Genomic DNA, 20,430 nt, shown 5'->3' with positions numbered 1-20,430 from the left:
TGTATAATCGACAGCAGATAAAAGATGAAAAATGTGTTAAAAGTGTCCTTCGGTTGCCGTTAAAGAATAATGTCTCCGGAATCACAAATCATCGCTCCGCAACTGTCGTTATATATTTACAACACTGTTTTTATCTTTGGTTTTCATCTTGAAGGACTGTATATATTTACGTTTGTGCTTACGGGTTTATCTTCATAAAGTTCGAAAACAATCCTTTATGTGTATGGAACATTTGCAGTGGTACTATATAGTGCGAATACATACAGACATACATACATACATACATACATACATACACACACACAGACCTACCTACCTACCTACACACACACACACACACACACACACACATACCTACCTACCTACCTACATCCATCCATCCATCCATCCATCCATCCATCCATACATACATACATACATACATACATACATACACACACACATTCATACATACATACATACATACATACATACATACATACATACATACATACATACATACATACACACACACATTCATACATACATACATACATACATACATACATACATACATACATACATACATACATACATATCCAACTCAAGGACCCTGGGTGGATTAGTGGTCTATGTCTCTCGCCTTTCAGATCGCTGACATCTCACTTCCGTGTGTGAGTTCGAGTCCTAGCTCGGACAACACTGGTATGTGGGAATGGTTGCTAGTAGCTTCCCGTGGGTCGGTGGTTCTTTCTCCACCAAATATACTAGCCGCCATGTATAGCCTATAATGTGCTGAAAAGTGGCGTTAAACCCACAAAAACAAACTCACGCGAAGAGGCCTAGTTAAACGAATCTATATTTCTAACGTTATATTTATCAATTATGGAAAATCGATTTTTGAATTAAACTATTGCACTCACTCGGATGACACTTTGAGTGATGCACGCGACCCAGTAAGGAGCTTTAAATGACCCTTAGAGTACCAAAAAGTATTGTAAATCAGTTTTATAAATCTTAAAAATGGATGGAACTTAGATACCACGAAGAGAGATAATAAATTAATAATAAATTACAACTGAGTTTATTGTCTATAATCATACTACAATGGTATACCAATGCAATTTATTATTTGACAATAGTACAGTAGTGAGACGAGGGAAATAAACAAGGGCACAAAACGAGTTGCAAATTTTGACATGTAAAGTTCTTGACTGAAGTCTGGCATTATATCTTTACTGTAAGACCCTATCAGTGTCATTGTTGACCCCTGTAGTTTATGGCAGTTATTAAATGATTCTCTCTCTCTCTCTCTCTCATAAAAAATAAAATATTTTATATGTACTGAACTATGATTTTACGTTGAAGATTGTTAAACGGAATTTTAAAGAACATCCTATATTCAAAATGAAGCTACATTTTCCAAGTCGCTTCCTTATTAACAAAACTGCAATTATCCATAATGATAAAAATATTTTAACAATTAGGATAAATAATAATACATCTTGTAGTGAAATGTGAATCGTTCGTGTACATAAAATGAATATTTATCATAAAACATATACATATATTATATGTTGTTACGTACGACACAGACGCCTGTTGCAAACTAGTGGCTGACGCCACAGGCTATTTAAAGCTCGGGCTCGACCACATAGTCAGTCACTGCAGCACTGCTATCTGCCCACAATTAATCTCTAAAGACATTAAATAATCCCATAACGCCGGTGCATGAAAGAGGAGGATTTAACTTATCGACACCACAATTACAATCCAGAATTAATTGCCCACAGTTAAGCGGTAGTATTTTGCTTAATTTAGCTTTGTTCAAGGCGAATGCTTCGCGCGCCATGCTCATCATCCGCCATAATTGACGGTTATTAACGTTTCATCCAATCGTTAAAAGCAAGGCAGCGACCAATATAACCACCACAATATTTCACTACCATCTAATTCAAATTACGCCTCGAGTGGTTGACTGTCCATTTTAGTCAATGGATAATTTGTAAAACAGCGGACGGGTTTCATCCATTCTATAAAGCAACACATGCTCGGCAGCAACAATTTTTTTATTTTTGCATGTCAGTATTGTGAACGGTGCAAAATTCTTTAAAGAAAAAAAGTGGACCCAAATTAAGTGGAAAATTTGAATTCAGAACACTTGTAAATATCGCAAGAAAGAAATAACCAGCAAGCTGGCTGAGGATTGCACAGAAAGAATGGACAATGTCCAGGGGAGAGGTATGTATTATTCCATAGAAAAGGACACAAACTAACGTAAAGTGGAAAACAGTTAACATAAAGAAGTTCGCAGATTTTTGCAGAGAAAGTACGTATAAGACAAAATGCATATAGGATACAATTCGGATAAATAGATTTTTTTATTATTTCATAAAATATTTAAACAAAAAAATCCTATTTTTTTCTACACATGTACCTCACTCTTCCATACAATAATTTTATAACACTTTTAATTTGCTTTCTTATTGGAAATATTTTTTGTTTCATATATATATATATTTATATATATATATATATATATATATATATATATATATATATATATATATATATATATATATATATATATATATATATATATATATATATATATATATATATATATATATATATATATATATATATATATATATATATATATGTATGTATGTATGTATGTATGTATGTATGTATGTATGTAAGGTACCATTTTCTCCCTGAATGCAGAATGAATTCATCAGAGCTTAATTCTATCAGTTCTGTTTTCTTGGACAGCAACACAATTCTGTACTTGGAAAACAAAACAGAATCAAAACCCCAAAACTCATCAGAGACTTTCCATATTTTCCCAGTGCTTATCATTCACATATCAACACGACGTACAGTTTACACTATAACAAATTTTAAAGACTGTAAGAGAAGCCTTCATCGTCGTCACGGGGGGGGGGGGGGTAGAAACGGATGAGAAGGGGAAGTTTCTGGCTTAGGTTGGGCTGCATGAAGACATGGGTCTGACTCTACGGAAGTAACGTCAGCGTGAATAAAACTAAACATGTTCGAAATTTATATATCGTAACATAATAGAGCTTATTTTTGGCTCGACATTTAATTTTGTAGAACATCATTATCATCGTCAATAATAATAATAATAATAATAATAATAATAACAACAACAACAATAATAATAATAATAATAATAATAATAATAATAATAATAATAACAACAACAATAACAATAATAATAATAATAATAATAATAATAATAAAACTATTATTATTATTATTATTATTATTATTACAGAACACTGCTCACCGACGTTGGTAAAATCATGGAAGTTCAGGAAAAATACTGGTTCTAATTCAGGCTGTGAGAAATCACTATTTCAAAAGAGACCAAGGCACAGGTAAATATAAATGCAGCTAATACTCTCTCTCTCTCTCCATATGTGAAAATTTACTTTCGATGTCTCTAGATTTGGTGTTAATTCATGCAGTCTTTGTGTCGTAGTTTGTAGTCGGTCCGTGCAACACATAATAATTAAAGTTTTTAATATTTTCAAATTGTTAACGTTTAGTCCATATGGTCAGATATCTAAAGGCTAGAAGTTTAGATAATTTAACTAATTTATAAACATCTTAAAAGTTGTTGATATTTGGACATTTTACTTTTTTGCACTTTTCCAGACGATGCTTAGCAAAGTCTTTGATTGGTTCGCAAGTTACTCAGGGTTCTTAATTAAAGAAAAAGATAATAAAAATGCATAAGTTTAAAAATTGTTTAAGTTTTGGACTGACCACATAAACCAGGTAATATGGGTTTATGTGGTCGTCTGTATGCGGCAATGTTGGACTGATGTGCGGCTTCTGTTAGAAGTTAAGATGCATGCAGTCAGCACGTTTTTACGTCATCACCATGTCATTAATACATTAAAATCTCGCAAATATAGATACATCATCAATACATTAAAATCTCGCAAATATAGATACATCATCAATACATTAAAGTCTCGTAAATATAGATACATCATCAATACATTAAAGTCTCGTAAATATAGATACATCATCAATACATTAAAGAATGGTAAATATAGATACATCATCAATACATTAAAGTCTCCTAAATATAGATACATCATCAGTACATTAAAGAATCGTAAATATAGATACATCATCAATACATTAAAGAATGGTAAATATAGATACATCATCAATACATTAAAGAATCGTAAATATAGATACATCATCAACACATTAAAGAATCGTAAATATAGATGCATCATCAGTACATTAAAGAATCGTAAATATAGATACATCATCAATACATTAAAGTCTCCTAAATATAGATACATCATCAGTACATTAAAGAATCGTAAATATAGATACATCATCAATACATTAAAGAATCGTAAATATAGATACATCATCAATACATTAAAGAATGGTAAATATAGATACATCATCAATACATTAAAGAATCGTAAATATAGATACATCATCAATACATTAAAGAATCGTAAATATAGATACATCATCAACACATTAAAGAATCGTAAATATAGATGCATCATCAGTACATTAAAGAATCGTAAATATAGATACATCATCAATACATTAAAGAATCGTAAATATAGATGCATCATCAGTACATTAAAGAATCGTAAATATAGATACATCATCAATACATTAAAGAATCGTAAATATAGATACATCATCGATACATTAAAGAATCGTAAATATAGATACATCATCAGTACATTAAAGAATCGTAAATATAGATACATCATCAATACATTAAAGAATCGTAAATATAGATACATCATCAGTACATTAAAGAATCGTAAATATAGATACATCATCAGTACATTAAAGAATCGTAAATATAGATATATCATCAATACATTAAAATCTCGTAAATATAGATACATCATCAATACATTAAAGTCTCGTAAATATAGATACATCATCAATACATTAAAGTCTCCTAAATATAGATACATCATCAGTACATTAAAGTCTCGTAAATATAGAGATATCATTAATACATTAATCACCGCTCCGGTGGCCTAGTGGTTAGAGCGTCCGATTCGGATGCGGAAGGTCGTCGGTTCGATTCCCGACCGAGTCATACCAAAGACTTACAAAAATGATACTAACAGCTGTATCGCCTGGCGCTCAGCATTCAGAGGTTAGTGTTATGACTGGTAGGCCTGGTGTCAGGATAATGTTACTGGGTGGGACGACATGCTACATGTCTGCGGCATGATGCCCCAATGCTAGACATCACTACAAACTGCCACACTGCAGACATCGTAGCGATATGACTGAAAAATTGTTAAACTACATTAAAAATCCAAATCACACACACACAACATTAAAGTCTCGTAAATAGAGATACATCATCAATACATTAGTCTCGTAAACACAGATATATGACCAATACATTAACATCTCGTAAATATAGATACATGACCAATACATTAACATCTCGTAAATATAGATACATCATCAATACATTAAAGTCTCGTAAACATAGATACATCATCAATACATTAAAGTCTCGTAAATATAAATTCATCATCAATACATTAGTCTCGTAAATATAGATATAACATCAATACATTAAAGTCTCGTAAATACAGATATATCGTCAATATGTTAAAATCTCGTAGAGATGCATCGTCAATACGTTAAAGTCTCGTAAATACAGATACATCATCAATACGTTAAAGTCTCGTAAATACAGATACATCGTCAATACATTAAAATCTAGTAAATACAGATATATCGTCAATACGTTAAAGTCTCATAGAGATACATCATCAATACGTTAAAGTCTCGTAAATACAGATACATCGTCAAAACATTAAAATCTCGTAAATACAGATATATCATCAATACGTTAAAGTCTCGTAAATATAGATATATCATCAATAAATTATCAATACAGTAAAATCTCGTAAATATAAATACATCATCAATACATTAAAATCTCGTATAGATACATTACCAATGCATGAAAGTCTCGTAAATATAGATACTTCACCAATGCGTTAAAGTTTCGCAAATACAGATATATCATCAATACATTAAAGTCTCGTAAATATAGATACATCACCAACGCATTAAAATCTCGTAAATACAGATACATTATCAATAAATTAAAGTCTTGCAAATATAGATACATCATCAATAAATTAAAGTCTCGTAAATACAGATACATCATCAATAAATTAAAGTCTTGTAAATATAGATATTTCCTTTTGATCTCCGTAGCGTATGCTTATCAGCGAGATCTAAGCATATTAATTATGTGATTTTGAATATAATTGTCCAAGATTGTCAACGATCTGACACCTATATTTCATATCAGATTTTGATCAAACGTACCATATAGCCAAGTATTATCATGATATTAGACGAGTTTGATTATGAACAAAATCTATGTATATTTATGAGGTAATATTGTATCTGATTGGTTGAGACTGTTATCAAGCTGAGACCAAATTGCAACTGGAATTAAATTGATGTTTGTAAATGAGCTCTTATGACCGTTGTCTTAGGCTGATTCTATAGCAGCTTCAAGTTGTGTTTTGTTGCGACTCTATGATCTTAAACAAAGTAATAGAAATAATTTAACCAATAAGGTTTGTAAAATTAACAAAGAAATTTAGAAAGTGAAAATTGGTTAAGAACTTACATAATCATGAACTAAATCCCAAATAATCTTAAGTGTTTTTTCACAAGTCCAAAAGTAGTTTGAATGTACCTAATGGTTTCCAGTATTGAATGTGCTAATGTACCAATACTTTTGAATGAACCAATAGTCTTGTAGTATCACAATGTCTTGAATGAATTCACAGTAATCACCAAGTTGTGTTTTAGTAAAAAGTATAACACACACACACACACACACGCGCGCGCGCATATATATATATATATATATATATATATATATATATATATATATATATATATATATATATATAATATAACACATACACACATGATATAACACATAAAAACATATATAACACATACACACATGTATATATATATATATATATATATATATATATATATATATATATATATATATATATATAACACATACACACACAAACTCAGTATTGACACGCCCATGTAGCTGGTGACTAAGTGATTGCAGTGTATTGACATACTTATGCCGATGATGACCAAATTATACATCTATGTTGCCTTAATGGTATGTTGCCATAGCATAGCAGCCTACGTATGTAAAGTTGTCGTCATGGCTACGATAACTGCTCAATTCTTTCATTGCTTACAATATTTGTAATTGATCAGTAGGTATCGTGAATAATAATATTCTGTATTAGATGAGGATGGCATATTTAGTCATGAAAGTCCCATCTGTCACGTGGCCCTCAACACATTAATAGGTTACATAAATGTCGCGTACGCACACTCAGGTATTTTCGCACACACATATTTAAAATTCATTAATTTATGTAGCTTTCATACTAACATACACTGATTATATCTGGATACAGTAATACATTCATTAAGTTATGTAGCTTTACATACTAACATACAATGATTATATCTGGATACAGTAATACATTGATTAAGTTATGTAGCTTTACATACTAACATACACTGATTATATCTGGATACAGTAATACATTGATCAAGTTATGTAGCTTTACATACTAACATACACTGATTATATCTGGATACAGTAATACATTGATTATGTAGCTTTACGTACTAACATACACTGATTATATCTGGATACAGTAATACATTGATTATGTAGCTTTACATACTAACATACACTGATTATATCTGGATACAGTAATAAATTGATTAAGTTATGTAGCTTTACATACTAACATACATTGATTATATCTGGATACAGTAATAAATTGATTAAGTTATGTAGCTTTACATACTAACATACACTGATTATATATGGATACAGTAATAAATTGATTAAGCTATGTAGCTTTACATACTAACATACACTGATTATATCTTGATACAGTAATAAATTGATTAAGTTATGTAGCTTTACATACTAACATACACTGATTATATCTCGATACAGTAATACAAGTCTGTATTGGGGGGCTTAAATATATCATTTTAACTGGTCGAGAAATACTTTCTTTAAAGCAGTTTTATATGAAGCAAGGGATTGAATTACATGTTCACAGGGGAGAGGAATTCGAAAACTTAGGTGCTGATATAGCAAAAGTTTGTTAAGAGCTGTAGATCTGAGATTACGGACAATTTTGATGATCTTAGTTCTGTTTTGTTGTATATCTGAGATTACGGACAATCTTTGATGATCTTAGTTCTATTGTGCTAAAGGTCTAAGATAACGGACAATCTTTAATGATCTTAATTCTATTGGGCTGTAGGTCTGACCTTACTGACAGTCTTTGATAATCTTGGTTCTATTTTGTTGTATATCTGAGATTACGGACAATCTTTGATGGTCTTAGTTCTATTTTGTTGTATATCTGAGATAACGGACAATCTTTGATGATCTTAGTTCTATTTTGTTGTATATCTGAGATTACCGACAATCTTTGATGATCTTAGTTCTATTGGGCTGAAGGTCTGAGATTACGGACAATCTTTGATGATCTTAGTTCTATTGGGCTGAAGGTCTGAGATTACGGACAATCTTTGATGATCTTAGTTCTATTGGGCTGAAGGTCTGAGATTACGGACAATCTTTGATGATCTTAATTCTATTGGGTTAGATACATATTGTTTAGATACTTGCATGTCGTGACGCCTTTAATTATAAAGGCGTCATGACATGCAAGTATCTAAACAATCTGTAAAAGAATACGTTTTTGTTTAGGTATTCATTGTAGACGTATAAATAAAAAAAACATTCCAGGGAGTCGATATAGTAAGTTTCAGAATTTTTTGTAGAGTTTATCAAATCTGGATAGATTTATACTTTGACGTGTTTCCCCGTAAGGTACAGCCGTAGTATATCAATGGTCATATATACCCAGAAATAAAAAAACAAAGTTCAAGCTACTGGGGAGGTACGAATTTCGACAGTAATGTGAAGACAACAGTTCTTTTGACGACACAGGTGATCGATTTCAGTTCAAGTGTTGATCAATGTGAATACCAAGAAGGTTTTCTTTATACTAGACAAATTAAAGCCGTTTTGATTGAGAAGTAAATCCAAGTCAGTGGATAATCGCTTCCTTACTGTCATACAATTCATTTCATTTTAAATGCATCGATATACACTCTGTTTCGTTTACAACAGAGTGACACATTGTTCAGGTCGATTTAAAGTTAGTTTTTAATGGAGTCGAGAGATTCAGTGGGTGTAGATAGATCAGAATCGTCAGCAGAAAGATATGTGTTAGAATGAACTTGATACAAAGCTAAGTCACAGATCAAGAATAGAAAAAAAAAGCAGGCCAAGACATGACAAGATAAAACTTTATTATACGCAGATTGTAAAGTTTATAACCTGTGAGGTATATAAGAAAATGAAGACAGAAATATTATTTTGTATCATAATATTTTAACACGCCATCTAAGAACCCGCAAATAATATCAAGAGTCAAATGCTAGCTGTATACATTAACTGATTATATTTATAAACATTAGTCATGGGAATGTAAAAGTGAGGTATAACTGTTTGTCTTTCGTCAAGAAAATAAGAACACGACAGGAGATAGTGATATCCATCACCTATATCTTGATACTGACCAAGTCTATACAATCTTTCGTTATAGGAAACTTTAGCACATCTACAAGTTTCAATATGAAACATATGATCGCAGTTCAAAACTTAATAAAGCTTTTAGATATAGTTTTGTCCCTAGCCTTGAGGAACACCACTTTACACATGATTATGCTCAGAAGTTATTTACCAGTACATACAATAATCTGTAAGTGAGATAATATGTGAACCAAGAAACCGAGTGAAAAAGAAAACTTTTCGGCTAATAGATTGTTATGAGCACCGAATGGTCAACTGAATCGGATGCTTGTTTCAAAGTCGATGAAGAGTTCGACAATAGGTTCTTGGGATAAATTCGATGGTAGCCATTTGTCTACAAGGTTCGTCAAGGCAATTTGACCTGACAGTTATTGTTGAAAACCTGATTGTGATGTATGGAGGAGTTCGTACTGAAGACATCCGAAAAGATGCGTGCTAACAAGATTTTTCATTAAGTTTGGAACAAAAAACCACACAACCCAGATATAGAAAATAATGGTCAATAGTTAGATGGTCATTCTTTTCATTTCCCTTACGTATTGCGAATATTTTGACTAATTTGAGTGATTCTTGAAATTTATCGGAAGTGATGCTACAGTTAAGTACTTATTTTAACAAACCAGAGACTGACAAAGCTGAAATTGTCAGACTTTTGGGGTGAATTCCATAGAGACCAGCTGATTTATTAGTATATAGTTTAGTGATAATATCAATTGTATCAGAGATTGTGATTCGATGGATATTAAACGATAAGGTATCCTTTCATTCACGAAGACAGATAAGTTGATTTATGTTAAGCTCTGTAAAGTAGACTTATCAAGTGTTTCGGAAATATTAACAAAAAGGTTATGTGTGTTCCTATATCGTGAACATCAGTGTAACTAGTGCCATTAACTATAATTTCACATGGATTTATTCGTAGAAGTAAAATCTTGAAGGTGTTTCCAGATGGATATGTTATCATAGTTTGAAGTAAAGGCTTTGAAAAATAGAGCGTTCATGTTTTACAATGAGGTATTTGACTTTGTTATGCCATAAACGATAATTGGATGACTCATAAAATTTGTGATAGTGGTTTCGCTTCAGCAAGTTCACTAATATACTATTGTGGTTGTTTTGATAGTTTAATTCATCTAACTTGTATGGGATCATGTTTATTTAGGATAGTAAGAAAACAGTGGTTCCAGACTGACGAATGATATTCTGTGTATGTTTTAGAGAAGGTTAAAAAGTTAAATATTTTCGGACAATTCAGAGATGAATTCGTTTCAGCAAAGTTTTTAAAGCATCGGTATTGCATATAGGAGTGTGAATTGTTCTTATCTGGCCCGCTGCTAACGAGTTGCACAGATGGAATAGTGATCACTAACAGAGAAACAAGGTAGGTTACTCTCGAAGATGTTGCAAATGTTGTAATGATGGTTTGTGTATATATGTGGTCTACCAGGGTAGCAGAACATTGCTTGCCTTTGTAAGGTTGTGCAGGTGCATCATTTGAAGCCATTTTCAATTTACAGCAAAAATGAAATAAATGTTAAAGTCTCTGATGATAATTACTTCAGTATTAAAAGATCAGGCGTTCTTTATCTTAGATCCAAATGTATCAGTCCGTGACGAGAAAGTTTGGAGATCGGTAAACAAACCAAATATAAATATATCTGCTATTGAGGAAGCATAATTAAATTCATATTGTTTCTAAAGTGTATATTTCGAAATCAGTTCTCTTAAAGGTGGAATTGTTTGAAACGTACATGACAAACCTTCCGCCCATTCCTTGGTGTCGATATCTTCTTGCCATCACAGTTTTTAATAGATATAGCAGTGTAAGGTACAATACAGTCGAGAAACATTTCGGACAGTCCAGTAACTGCATTTGGATTACCTTTGCATTGTAGATCTTAGTTCATCGATTGTTGGGAATATGTCTTAGGCTGAAGTTGATCACTTCTTCACATTTCTATTTCAAACTTAGCGCTATTTATGTCATCTTTGCATTGTAAGTTCTGAAACTGGTTGACTTTTTATCTTTTTATCCCCTTTTTCTTCGTCGTGTTATTTTTTTAAAACTATCATATTAAAGGTAAATGCAATTGGAATAACTATTAGCTTTCTTTAAACATGAACTTTTGAAAGGTAAAATTTACTACTTGGTTTCGTGGACTTCTTGCTCAATAAGCACTAAATTTCCAGATTAATTTTCTCAAAATCAGTTGAATCCGCTTTATCGTTCAAGGACAACCTTCACGCAGTATCAACTGAAGGAAATGGAGAAGGCCTTTCGGAAGGCGCCATACCCGGATGTTGTCACCAGGGAAGAGCTTGCGCATAGACTCGTCTTAAATGAGTCCCGTGTCCAGGTAAATGAAAATTCTTTAATGCGAACATTTGCACCAGAATTTAATTTTATCCATTTTGAGTCGTTTTCATATAATCGTCCATTTGCCTTCATTCATCTTGCGGGAGTCGTGATCGGGAGTTTAAAAAACTTATTAGTACGTCACAAGATTGTAAACAAATCATACATGTGAATCCATTCTCCCCCCCCCCCAACTTCTTTTCTTGGGCTTTCTTTTTAGTATTATATAATAATAATAATAATAATAATAATAATAATAATAATAATGACTTTGTATAGCGCCTAATCTTTAGAAGCTCTAAGCGCTTTACAACATTTGAAAACACCTATAACATAAAAACATATATAATGATATGATTAGAAAAACAAACACCATGAAATTAGAAAACATGAAAAACATGCTGAAAATATTTAAGGTAGGAAACATTATTAGGTCTTTAAATTTGTTTTTGCAGTCGAAATAAGTGAGTTTTAAGAGCACTCTTGAATGGGATCACTGTGTCTTTGTGTCTAAGTTCAGTGGGCAATTCATTCCATGTTTATGAGTATTTGTATCTATTTTCTCTTTATAAAGAGTTTGATGTTTATTTCATAACTTTTTGCATGACTGTTCCAATATTTGTTGTTTAGTGCTGACTTAGGTTTCTACATCGATTTGTGCGAGTAACCCATGCAAGGGAGCGGACCATAGATAAATTCTACAAACTTGTGGTCCTTTCTTATTTACGTCAATAACTACGGGCAATGAAAATTTTGAAACGAGCAATGTGTATTAATGTTTCTAGTTTACCTTCTTTTTCTTTGATGGAAACTGTTCAGTACTGATGTATGATGGAAACACTTCACTGCTGACATATGTGGGAAACTCTGCAATACTGATATACATGTATGATGGAAACACTTTAGTATTGATACATTCCCTGACGACATAGAGAAACAAAATAGCTATTGTGTCTGAACTCTCTGTGTTTGTTCTTCTGTGGATAATTTTAAAACATTGTTCAGTGCCACTAAATCGCGCGGAAATTCTTTGCATATGACTCGTTGATTGGTATCGACCTTTCATTTACGATATAAAAATACGGCAATATTCAATCAAATTCAATGATATTCCACCTTCACAGAACTGTTATCTCCCTGTGCTCGTTACAATTGAAACTGCAAATAATTAGCATAAGTATTTTAAGTTAGCAATACTTCGATCCTAAACGATATTAATTAATTAACATTACTCAATTAATTGGATACCCTGCAGTTTCATTGCTATAATTTAAAGCCAGTTTTTAAATTTTTAATTTTGTTTTACTGAGCCAACAAAATACCAAGCTTATCAGATGTGTGATTTTCACGTTACATGTATATTTTGTTTCGTTTTCTTACACAGATAATTTCGTAAAATTTCAGAACCCTTATGTAAGTTAAATTTTAAAAGATTCTTAAAGATAAGTGTTTTTGTTTCATTTAAATTCAACGGACACTTGGATCTCTACGCAATCGTACCCATTGATCTGTTGAAAATTACAGACAAAATTTTAGGCCTGATCGGCCTGGTGTCAGGATAATGTGACTGGGTGGGACATCATGCTACATGTCTGCAGCATGATGCCCCAGTGCTAGACATCACTATACACTGCCACACTGCGCACATCGTAGCGATATGAGTGAAACATTGTTTAAGCTACGTTAAAAATCCAAATCACACACACATACATATACACACGGACAAATTTTGTCTTGGTTAAAGTGGGCTGTTTCGATGTAACTGTTTACCGTGGTGTCTGAGTGTAGCGATTCAAAAAATTCCGCGGAAATAAAGTTGACTCATAGCAATAAAGATTTATGGAGGCATTTGCGGTATTTCCTTAATTACCTAATGGCGGAAATGTGGCATGTATTGACCAGGATTAGGACAATGAGGAAAGTAATAGTTGTTGAAGGGTTTAACGGCGCGTCATTACAGTACTGGTTTTTGGTGTCAATTAAAAGTAAAGCATTCACATATTGGAAATATAAAGAATTAAAATGAAAATCTAGAAAGATAAAGCTTTCTAAATCAAGACGCAAATATTAATGAAACTATAAAAGTTGAAAGGCACAGATGTTGAAATTCTCTAAAATGTATATACAATAAAGGATAATGGTAAATCATTTAAAATCCCCACAAAGTCAAAATTTGTTATATAAGCAACAGTCCCTCAAAAAGTCCTATATTTTATATGGTGGTACATTATAATAACGTTTCTTCATTCATTGGTGAATTTGACATTCTCAAGCTAGTTTGTGGAGTTTCATTCCACATATTGTGCTAAGTATAGAGAATATGTCGATTTATGCAATATTTTGAAATCAGGACATAAAATCTTCGATTCGGAAAAGGGCGACGGCGAAGCAGCTTTATCTGTCATTTCATTACTCTTAAAACCAAAGTAAAAACTAGGCAGCTAACCGTATGGAATATTTTTCCCCAGATGGTATTATCAACTATGTTTTTGTAAGATCATTTGTGATATTATTAGGTTCCCAAATTTAAGTTTTACGTGGCTTTTCAGGGTGGAAAGAGAACTCGACATATCTTGTGAGGTTTCAATATAGTCCAATGACCTGAATAAAGCCATAATTTCAGCGGTAAAAACGGTAACTGACTTAGATCGTCCCATGACGGCTCAAATTTGTCGTCATCTTTCGAGCTGTGTGAATACAGAGATGCATGGTCTTGATATATTTTTCTTATTACATTGTCAAGCATATTATCTGAATTATCAACTGCATTCTCGGTTTAGGTGGCGCCGAGACTGTAAACGTGATTTGGCCTTGTGGCCATGCAATGCACAGACAGTATTTGAGGAAGGCTTCTTCTCCTCTTCAGTTGGGCTGGTGTAGGATTTTACGATGGTGTCATGTGGAGCTTGTCCCATTCTCCTGGTTCACACGTTTGATCTCCTTCTGTGTTTTCACTTATGGCAGTCTTTTGAAATAGTCTTCCTTGACATTCGCACATGAGACTTATAACGAAGGATCCGTCACAATCCTCCTGCCGAAATCTTTAGCAGAGAAGAATGTAACCGTCTTTATGGTGGCCACATTTCCCGCGTAAAAGTACCGCATAACCCGGTTTTGATCCATGCTGGCAAAGTGGCGGGGACGAACATCATAATGCAATAAATTTACTTGTGAGAATTTAACTGTATGCGAAATGTTGAATCGCTTTACTTGTGAGACATTCTGAGATCTGATATTTGTTTAATATCCCATTCTCACTGCAGCCATCCAGAATCTTTAGATCGTACAACACCTTTTGACTAATTGAGGGATTTGTGTGAGAATACAGTAGAGTGTATCTCCACAAATCGTTTAGCAGATTGTCAGTGTGCTTTGCAGCCATACTCTACAATTGATCAGAGCTTAAAAAAATTCTTGCACAATTCTAGGCTCTCCAGCGTAGACATGGAGTGCTTTTGTTATTGCGAAGGATGACAGCCTTGTTAACGTATGATTTTCGTGAATGTATTCAGTGATGAGTAATCATGACTAATTTTCACAAATCTTAACAGTTCCTTTTCCGCGTCACTGCCTTAATTGTTTCTTGTCCTTCAAAACCGGACCTCACAAGCAGCAGGGAAGGTTAACATACCAATTTTGGAACAAGTTTGTTTTCAAAATAAAGCTTCAGACAAAAAAAATGAAAACACAAGGTTAATAACGTCAAAACCGAAGCCTCTAACCGACCGAGATTTTCTCTGATTGTGTTAGCTCATTTTGTTACTTTACCTTTGTCGTTCGTGTTTCCAAATTTGCATGTGTGTTCGTTTATCCGTCGGACACTCATTTTTGGTCGCACCCTTCCTTTTTAACCAAAACTTGTATTAAGACCTACACGATATCGTGACCGAGGATCATGCAAATTTATCGTGAGAAATCCGTGTGAGGTAGATTGCGCTTTTGAAAAGAAGTTTTTGAACTTAATCATAATCATATCCCCTGAACACCAAGTTTGATGAATATTTCGTAGAGTATGTGTATCAACTCCATTAAACACAACTTAAATATCGCAGTTATCTCTGATCACTTTAGATATTTGTGTATATCGCTAAGTAACAAATCACGTCTGTGTTTTTGTGTCTGCCGTGAGAAAATATCCGAGCTGGATGTCCAGCATCAGATCATCGTATACTACGAGATTATTAATAAATCCATCGAGGTCATCTACAGATGGGGCTTCATCACTATTGGTTATAAAATGGATAATATCTTTGCCGTCCTCGTCCAGCAAGTTTGCGTTTTCATTAAAATCTTGTTAAGTACATCGTAACATCTCTGATCATCTACATGTGGTGCCACTAAATATAACTTATCCCACTTGAGCCATCTCATTAGCAGATTAAGTAATAATTGGGTCTTACCAGACCCAGATGGACCTATCATAATTGCTCTAAAATAATTTGGTAGCGCTGGATGATGCTTGGCTGGCTCTTGCTTTCGTGTCGCTGGGAAATCAATGATATCCTTGTTGTACAAATATAATAAATAATATGGATTTATTTTGTGATCGATGCAGAGCATCCACCTACACCAGTAGATTAACAACAATAATAACAAAAAAATAAAAAGCATGCACTTAAAGGTAAGTGTACAAAATGTGGTACAAGCAAATACAAATTTATTTCCGGACACAAAGTGTCTGGTAGTGATATGGCTGCTTCATTAGGAAAATTACCTGGAGCTCCATGGGCAAAATACCCGGAGGAAAACATCTTCCTGAATATAATGTTTGTGGTCCTGGAACCGGACTTGATATCCGACTTGACGAGCGAGATCAACCAAGACATGGAGTGTATCCAGTAAATGCGATTGATCAAGCATGTCACGTTTATGATGTAGCGTACAAAATTCAAAATCTACAACGACATATTGCAGATGTGAAGTTGATTCACTCGTTAAATTCCATTAAAAAATCTCTGAGAGAAAAACTTGCTAGCTTCCAAGTAAAATCCGCGATGAAAGATAAACTACTATTAGGGGCCGGTAATTAATCAACCAATTATTATTATTATAATGGAATCGATTTATTATAGTCCAATAGGATATTGGAGGGGTAGAGCAGCGATTAGTAAACTTGCTGATGCAGCAAATGTCACACGTTCTGTTGCTGCAAATTGGTTAGCACGACAGGCAATATGGCAAATTTAACTACCACCCCCTAAACAAATTCAGTATGCACATTTTAATGTCAGCACTCCAAATGAAGTTCATCAAGCAGATATTTTGTTTTTACCACAAGATAATATTAAAATTTGTAGACGTCAATCGTGCACATACAAATACGTGTTGATTGTCGTTGATGTTGCAAGTAGATATAAAGAAGCAGAACCAATATCAACTAAAACAGCGGTTGAAGTTGCATCTGCCTTTGAATGAATTTATCGGCGAGGACCCTTGCGATGACCACAGTTGCTACAGGTTGATCCTGGCAAAGAATTTCTCGGTGCAGTATCATCTTTGATGACAAAACATGTCAAAATCAGACGAGGACATACCGAAATTCATCGCGATCAGGCAATTGATGAAAGATTTAATCAAACACTTGCTGAGCGATTGTTTGGATATCAGTATGCGAAGGAAATAATTCAGAAAGACAAGAGATCTCGTGAATGGGTTGCAAGATTACCAAGTGTAATAGCTGCGTTAAATAATGAAATTACTCGTGCAATTTCTATGAAACCTAGCAATGCAATAACAAAAAACGTAACCAATACAACATTTTCCTTTTCAAAACAACCAGTACTAGGTAATGTGACTGTCAGATATTTATATGAATCTGGTGAAATTGAAGGTGGTAAAAATGAGCAACTGATCCTATTTGGAGTGTGACGACACATAAAATTTCCAGCGTGGTATGATCCACGGGTAGACCTGCAATCTACAGATTGGATTCAACTGCTCCCCAGCATGGATTTGTACGTAAACAATTACAAGTAATTCCTGAAGACACACAATTATCACCGCATTCACTTTTTGTGAACTAGCGCCTCGACGTCGATTACATTCAAGACAGGTCAGCATCACATTTTCGCGTGTGTGACCAAGACTACTATTAATTCTATCTACGGTAAGCTGTCTTGGATTATTATTTGAATACTGCCACAACATTACTGTGTTACAGCTCGCACAATGATTATTTTGTTGTTTCAGCGCCATGATAAATTCAGTATCAAGAGATCAAAGTCGCGTTTATTTTTTGTCACACTGTTTATAAATAACTTTTTTCTTACAACATCATCGCTTTTGCCCTCAATGGTTTCCTGAATTAGATTATTATTTTCCGTGAAGACTATGATAATCCTGCGCATCTGGGATATTCTTCTGACTCGAGACAGTGCGAGATAAACTAAATTTGACCATTCAATACGATCATCAACAATCCAAATATTAGTATCCGAAATAGTTAATCGTTGTGACGAATAAATTGTTATAGTATATCCTAGCGTCCACGGAGATTTGTCCATTGTTAATGCATCTTCAACAACGATGACAGGAACTACAACAACATCATTTAACACAAGATTTTATTTACCACCGCAACCTGGAATTTCAACATCGATATTTTGCCTGCGCGTATCTGCTGAGCGATAACACAATGGTACGGGTAGATATGAAAAAATTTCTTTATGTAACAGAAATAAGTGTTGTTGAAGTGTATCACGAACTATCTTTCTACTTGCAACTATCAAATCATCTGGTCTCCACATTTTCAAAAAATCTTTCATAGGAGTTTCTGAAATTATCTCACGCATTATTTCACAATGAATTTTATTTGGTTTTAGTCTGAATAATTTCTTCAGCTCTCTTAATGCTGGATCAAGCGCTCTATGATCACAAGTTATCTCCTCAAAATAATCTACGAACTGTTTCAGCCATTCTTGTGGTGAAAATCCAACAAAATGTGGCGGTTAAACATGATCGCCACACATGATAGCAACAGTATTTTTGTCAACAACAAATCAAGAAATATTTTTAATGTCTCCAGCGACACTGTACATATTTTATCCCATATAATAATCTTTGAAATATATTTTCCACCCATTCGTTCAGGAGTCCAATGATCTCCCTTCAATCGAAAGAAGCTGTGATAAGTATGAGATTTAACTCCCCGCTCATTCATTTCTCTGGCGAGTTTGTGTTGGGTAAAAACAATTATATCAATTCCACGAAATAGTTTAAATGCACGTGTCGCCTTTCTTGATCCTCCTGGTCCGTTTAAGTAAACTGTTTTATGTCTGGCGACAGATGATGCAGATGATAATTCTGATATTTGACTATTTTTTTAATAAATATATTTGATTTCAACGTCTGCAGATTCTAAATAACTAAAAGCTCTTCTTGTTTCATTCTCCATTCGCCTCATGATGCATCGTCGTCGATATGTAGTTATTCTAGCAATCCTGTATTTTGTATTGATATAAAATGAATTTTTGGTGACTCTAAGAGCGGCATCTGGAAATCTATTTATCCTCGATAATAAATTTATCGAAACGTACGCGAACATATAATATCTTAAATGAGTAAACTGCGGTGACGCACCTTCAGTGTATCTCACAACTGTACCTAATTTAGTTCCGTCCGATAAATTAACATTACTATGACTTATAAATGTTTCTCTTCGTTGTATCGGTAATTATAAAATCTGTTCAGCATACTCTATAATGAATCTTGTATAATGTCGTTTATGATCACGTGATCCCCCTTGGGTAAATTTGCCAACTATTTTTCTGCCAAGATCTTTTGCTCTTTTATTCTCAAAATCAGTTATATCAGGATGTCATCATCAGAATATTTCGTTTGTTGTGTAACCAAACTTGCTTCTGCGGACGATATGCTATTATTGCTTCACTTACTATTAACAATAATAGTATTTTTACATCAAGCATATATCGTAATAATATGTTGGTGCCCACATTTTTTCTGAAAAATATTTGCCAAACCAGACATAACAAATCCGATGAAGACCTTTGGCAAACTTAAATGATTCGATACAAGCGAATCCAGTCAGGTCAAAATCTGGTAATGGTCCGTTTATCGATGCTCTGGTCATCTCGTGTGTTGGATGTCCAAATCTGTTAAAATGTACAGAACGCTCTTCCATTCCAAGAAAATCATGCACATTTATCGTGATAAATCCGTGTGAGGTAGATTGCGCTTTTGAAAAGAAGTTTTTGAACTTAATCATAACCATATCCCTATAAAACCAATTTTGATGAATATTTCGTAGAGTACGTGTATCAACTCCATCAAACACAATTAAAATATCGCAGTTATCTCTGATCACTTTAGATATTTGTGTATATCGCTAAGT

General features: G+C 33.4%; 1 protein-coding gene across 1 annotated transcript in view; it reads left to right on the top strand.

The window, feature by feature from the left end:
* The first annotated feature begins 1,932 nt into the window (after positions 1 to 1,932).
* LOC149798979 (uncharacterized) overlaps positions 1,933 to 20,430 on the top strand; it is a 29,811-nt gene continuing 11,313 nt past the window's right edge. Inside the window, exons 1-3 of the mRNA XM_089957890.1 lie at positions 1,933 to 2,220; positions 3,281 to 3,383; positions 11,958 to 12,081. Of these exons, the coding sequence (XP_089814016.1) occupies positions 2,199 to 2,220; positions 3,281 to 3,383; positions 11,958 to 12,081 (249 nt within the window). The 5' untranslated portion in view covers positions 1,933 to 2,198. The remainder of the gene's footprint in view (positions 2,221 to 3,280; positions 3,384 to 11,957; positions 12,082 to 20,430) is intronic.

This window comes from Sinohyriopsis cumingii, chromosome 5 (genome assembly GCF_028554795.1).
Source record: "Sinohyriopsis cumingii isolate HCF-2022 chromosome 5, ASM2855479v2, whole genome shotgun sequence".
Taxonomy (NCBI): Eukaryota; Metazoa; Mollusca; class Bivalvia; order Unionida; family Unionidae; genus Sinohyriopsis; species Sinohyriopsis cumingii.
Note: the sequence above shows the minus strand (reverse complement) of the source record. Positions and strands in the feature narration are given on the sequence as shown.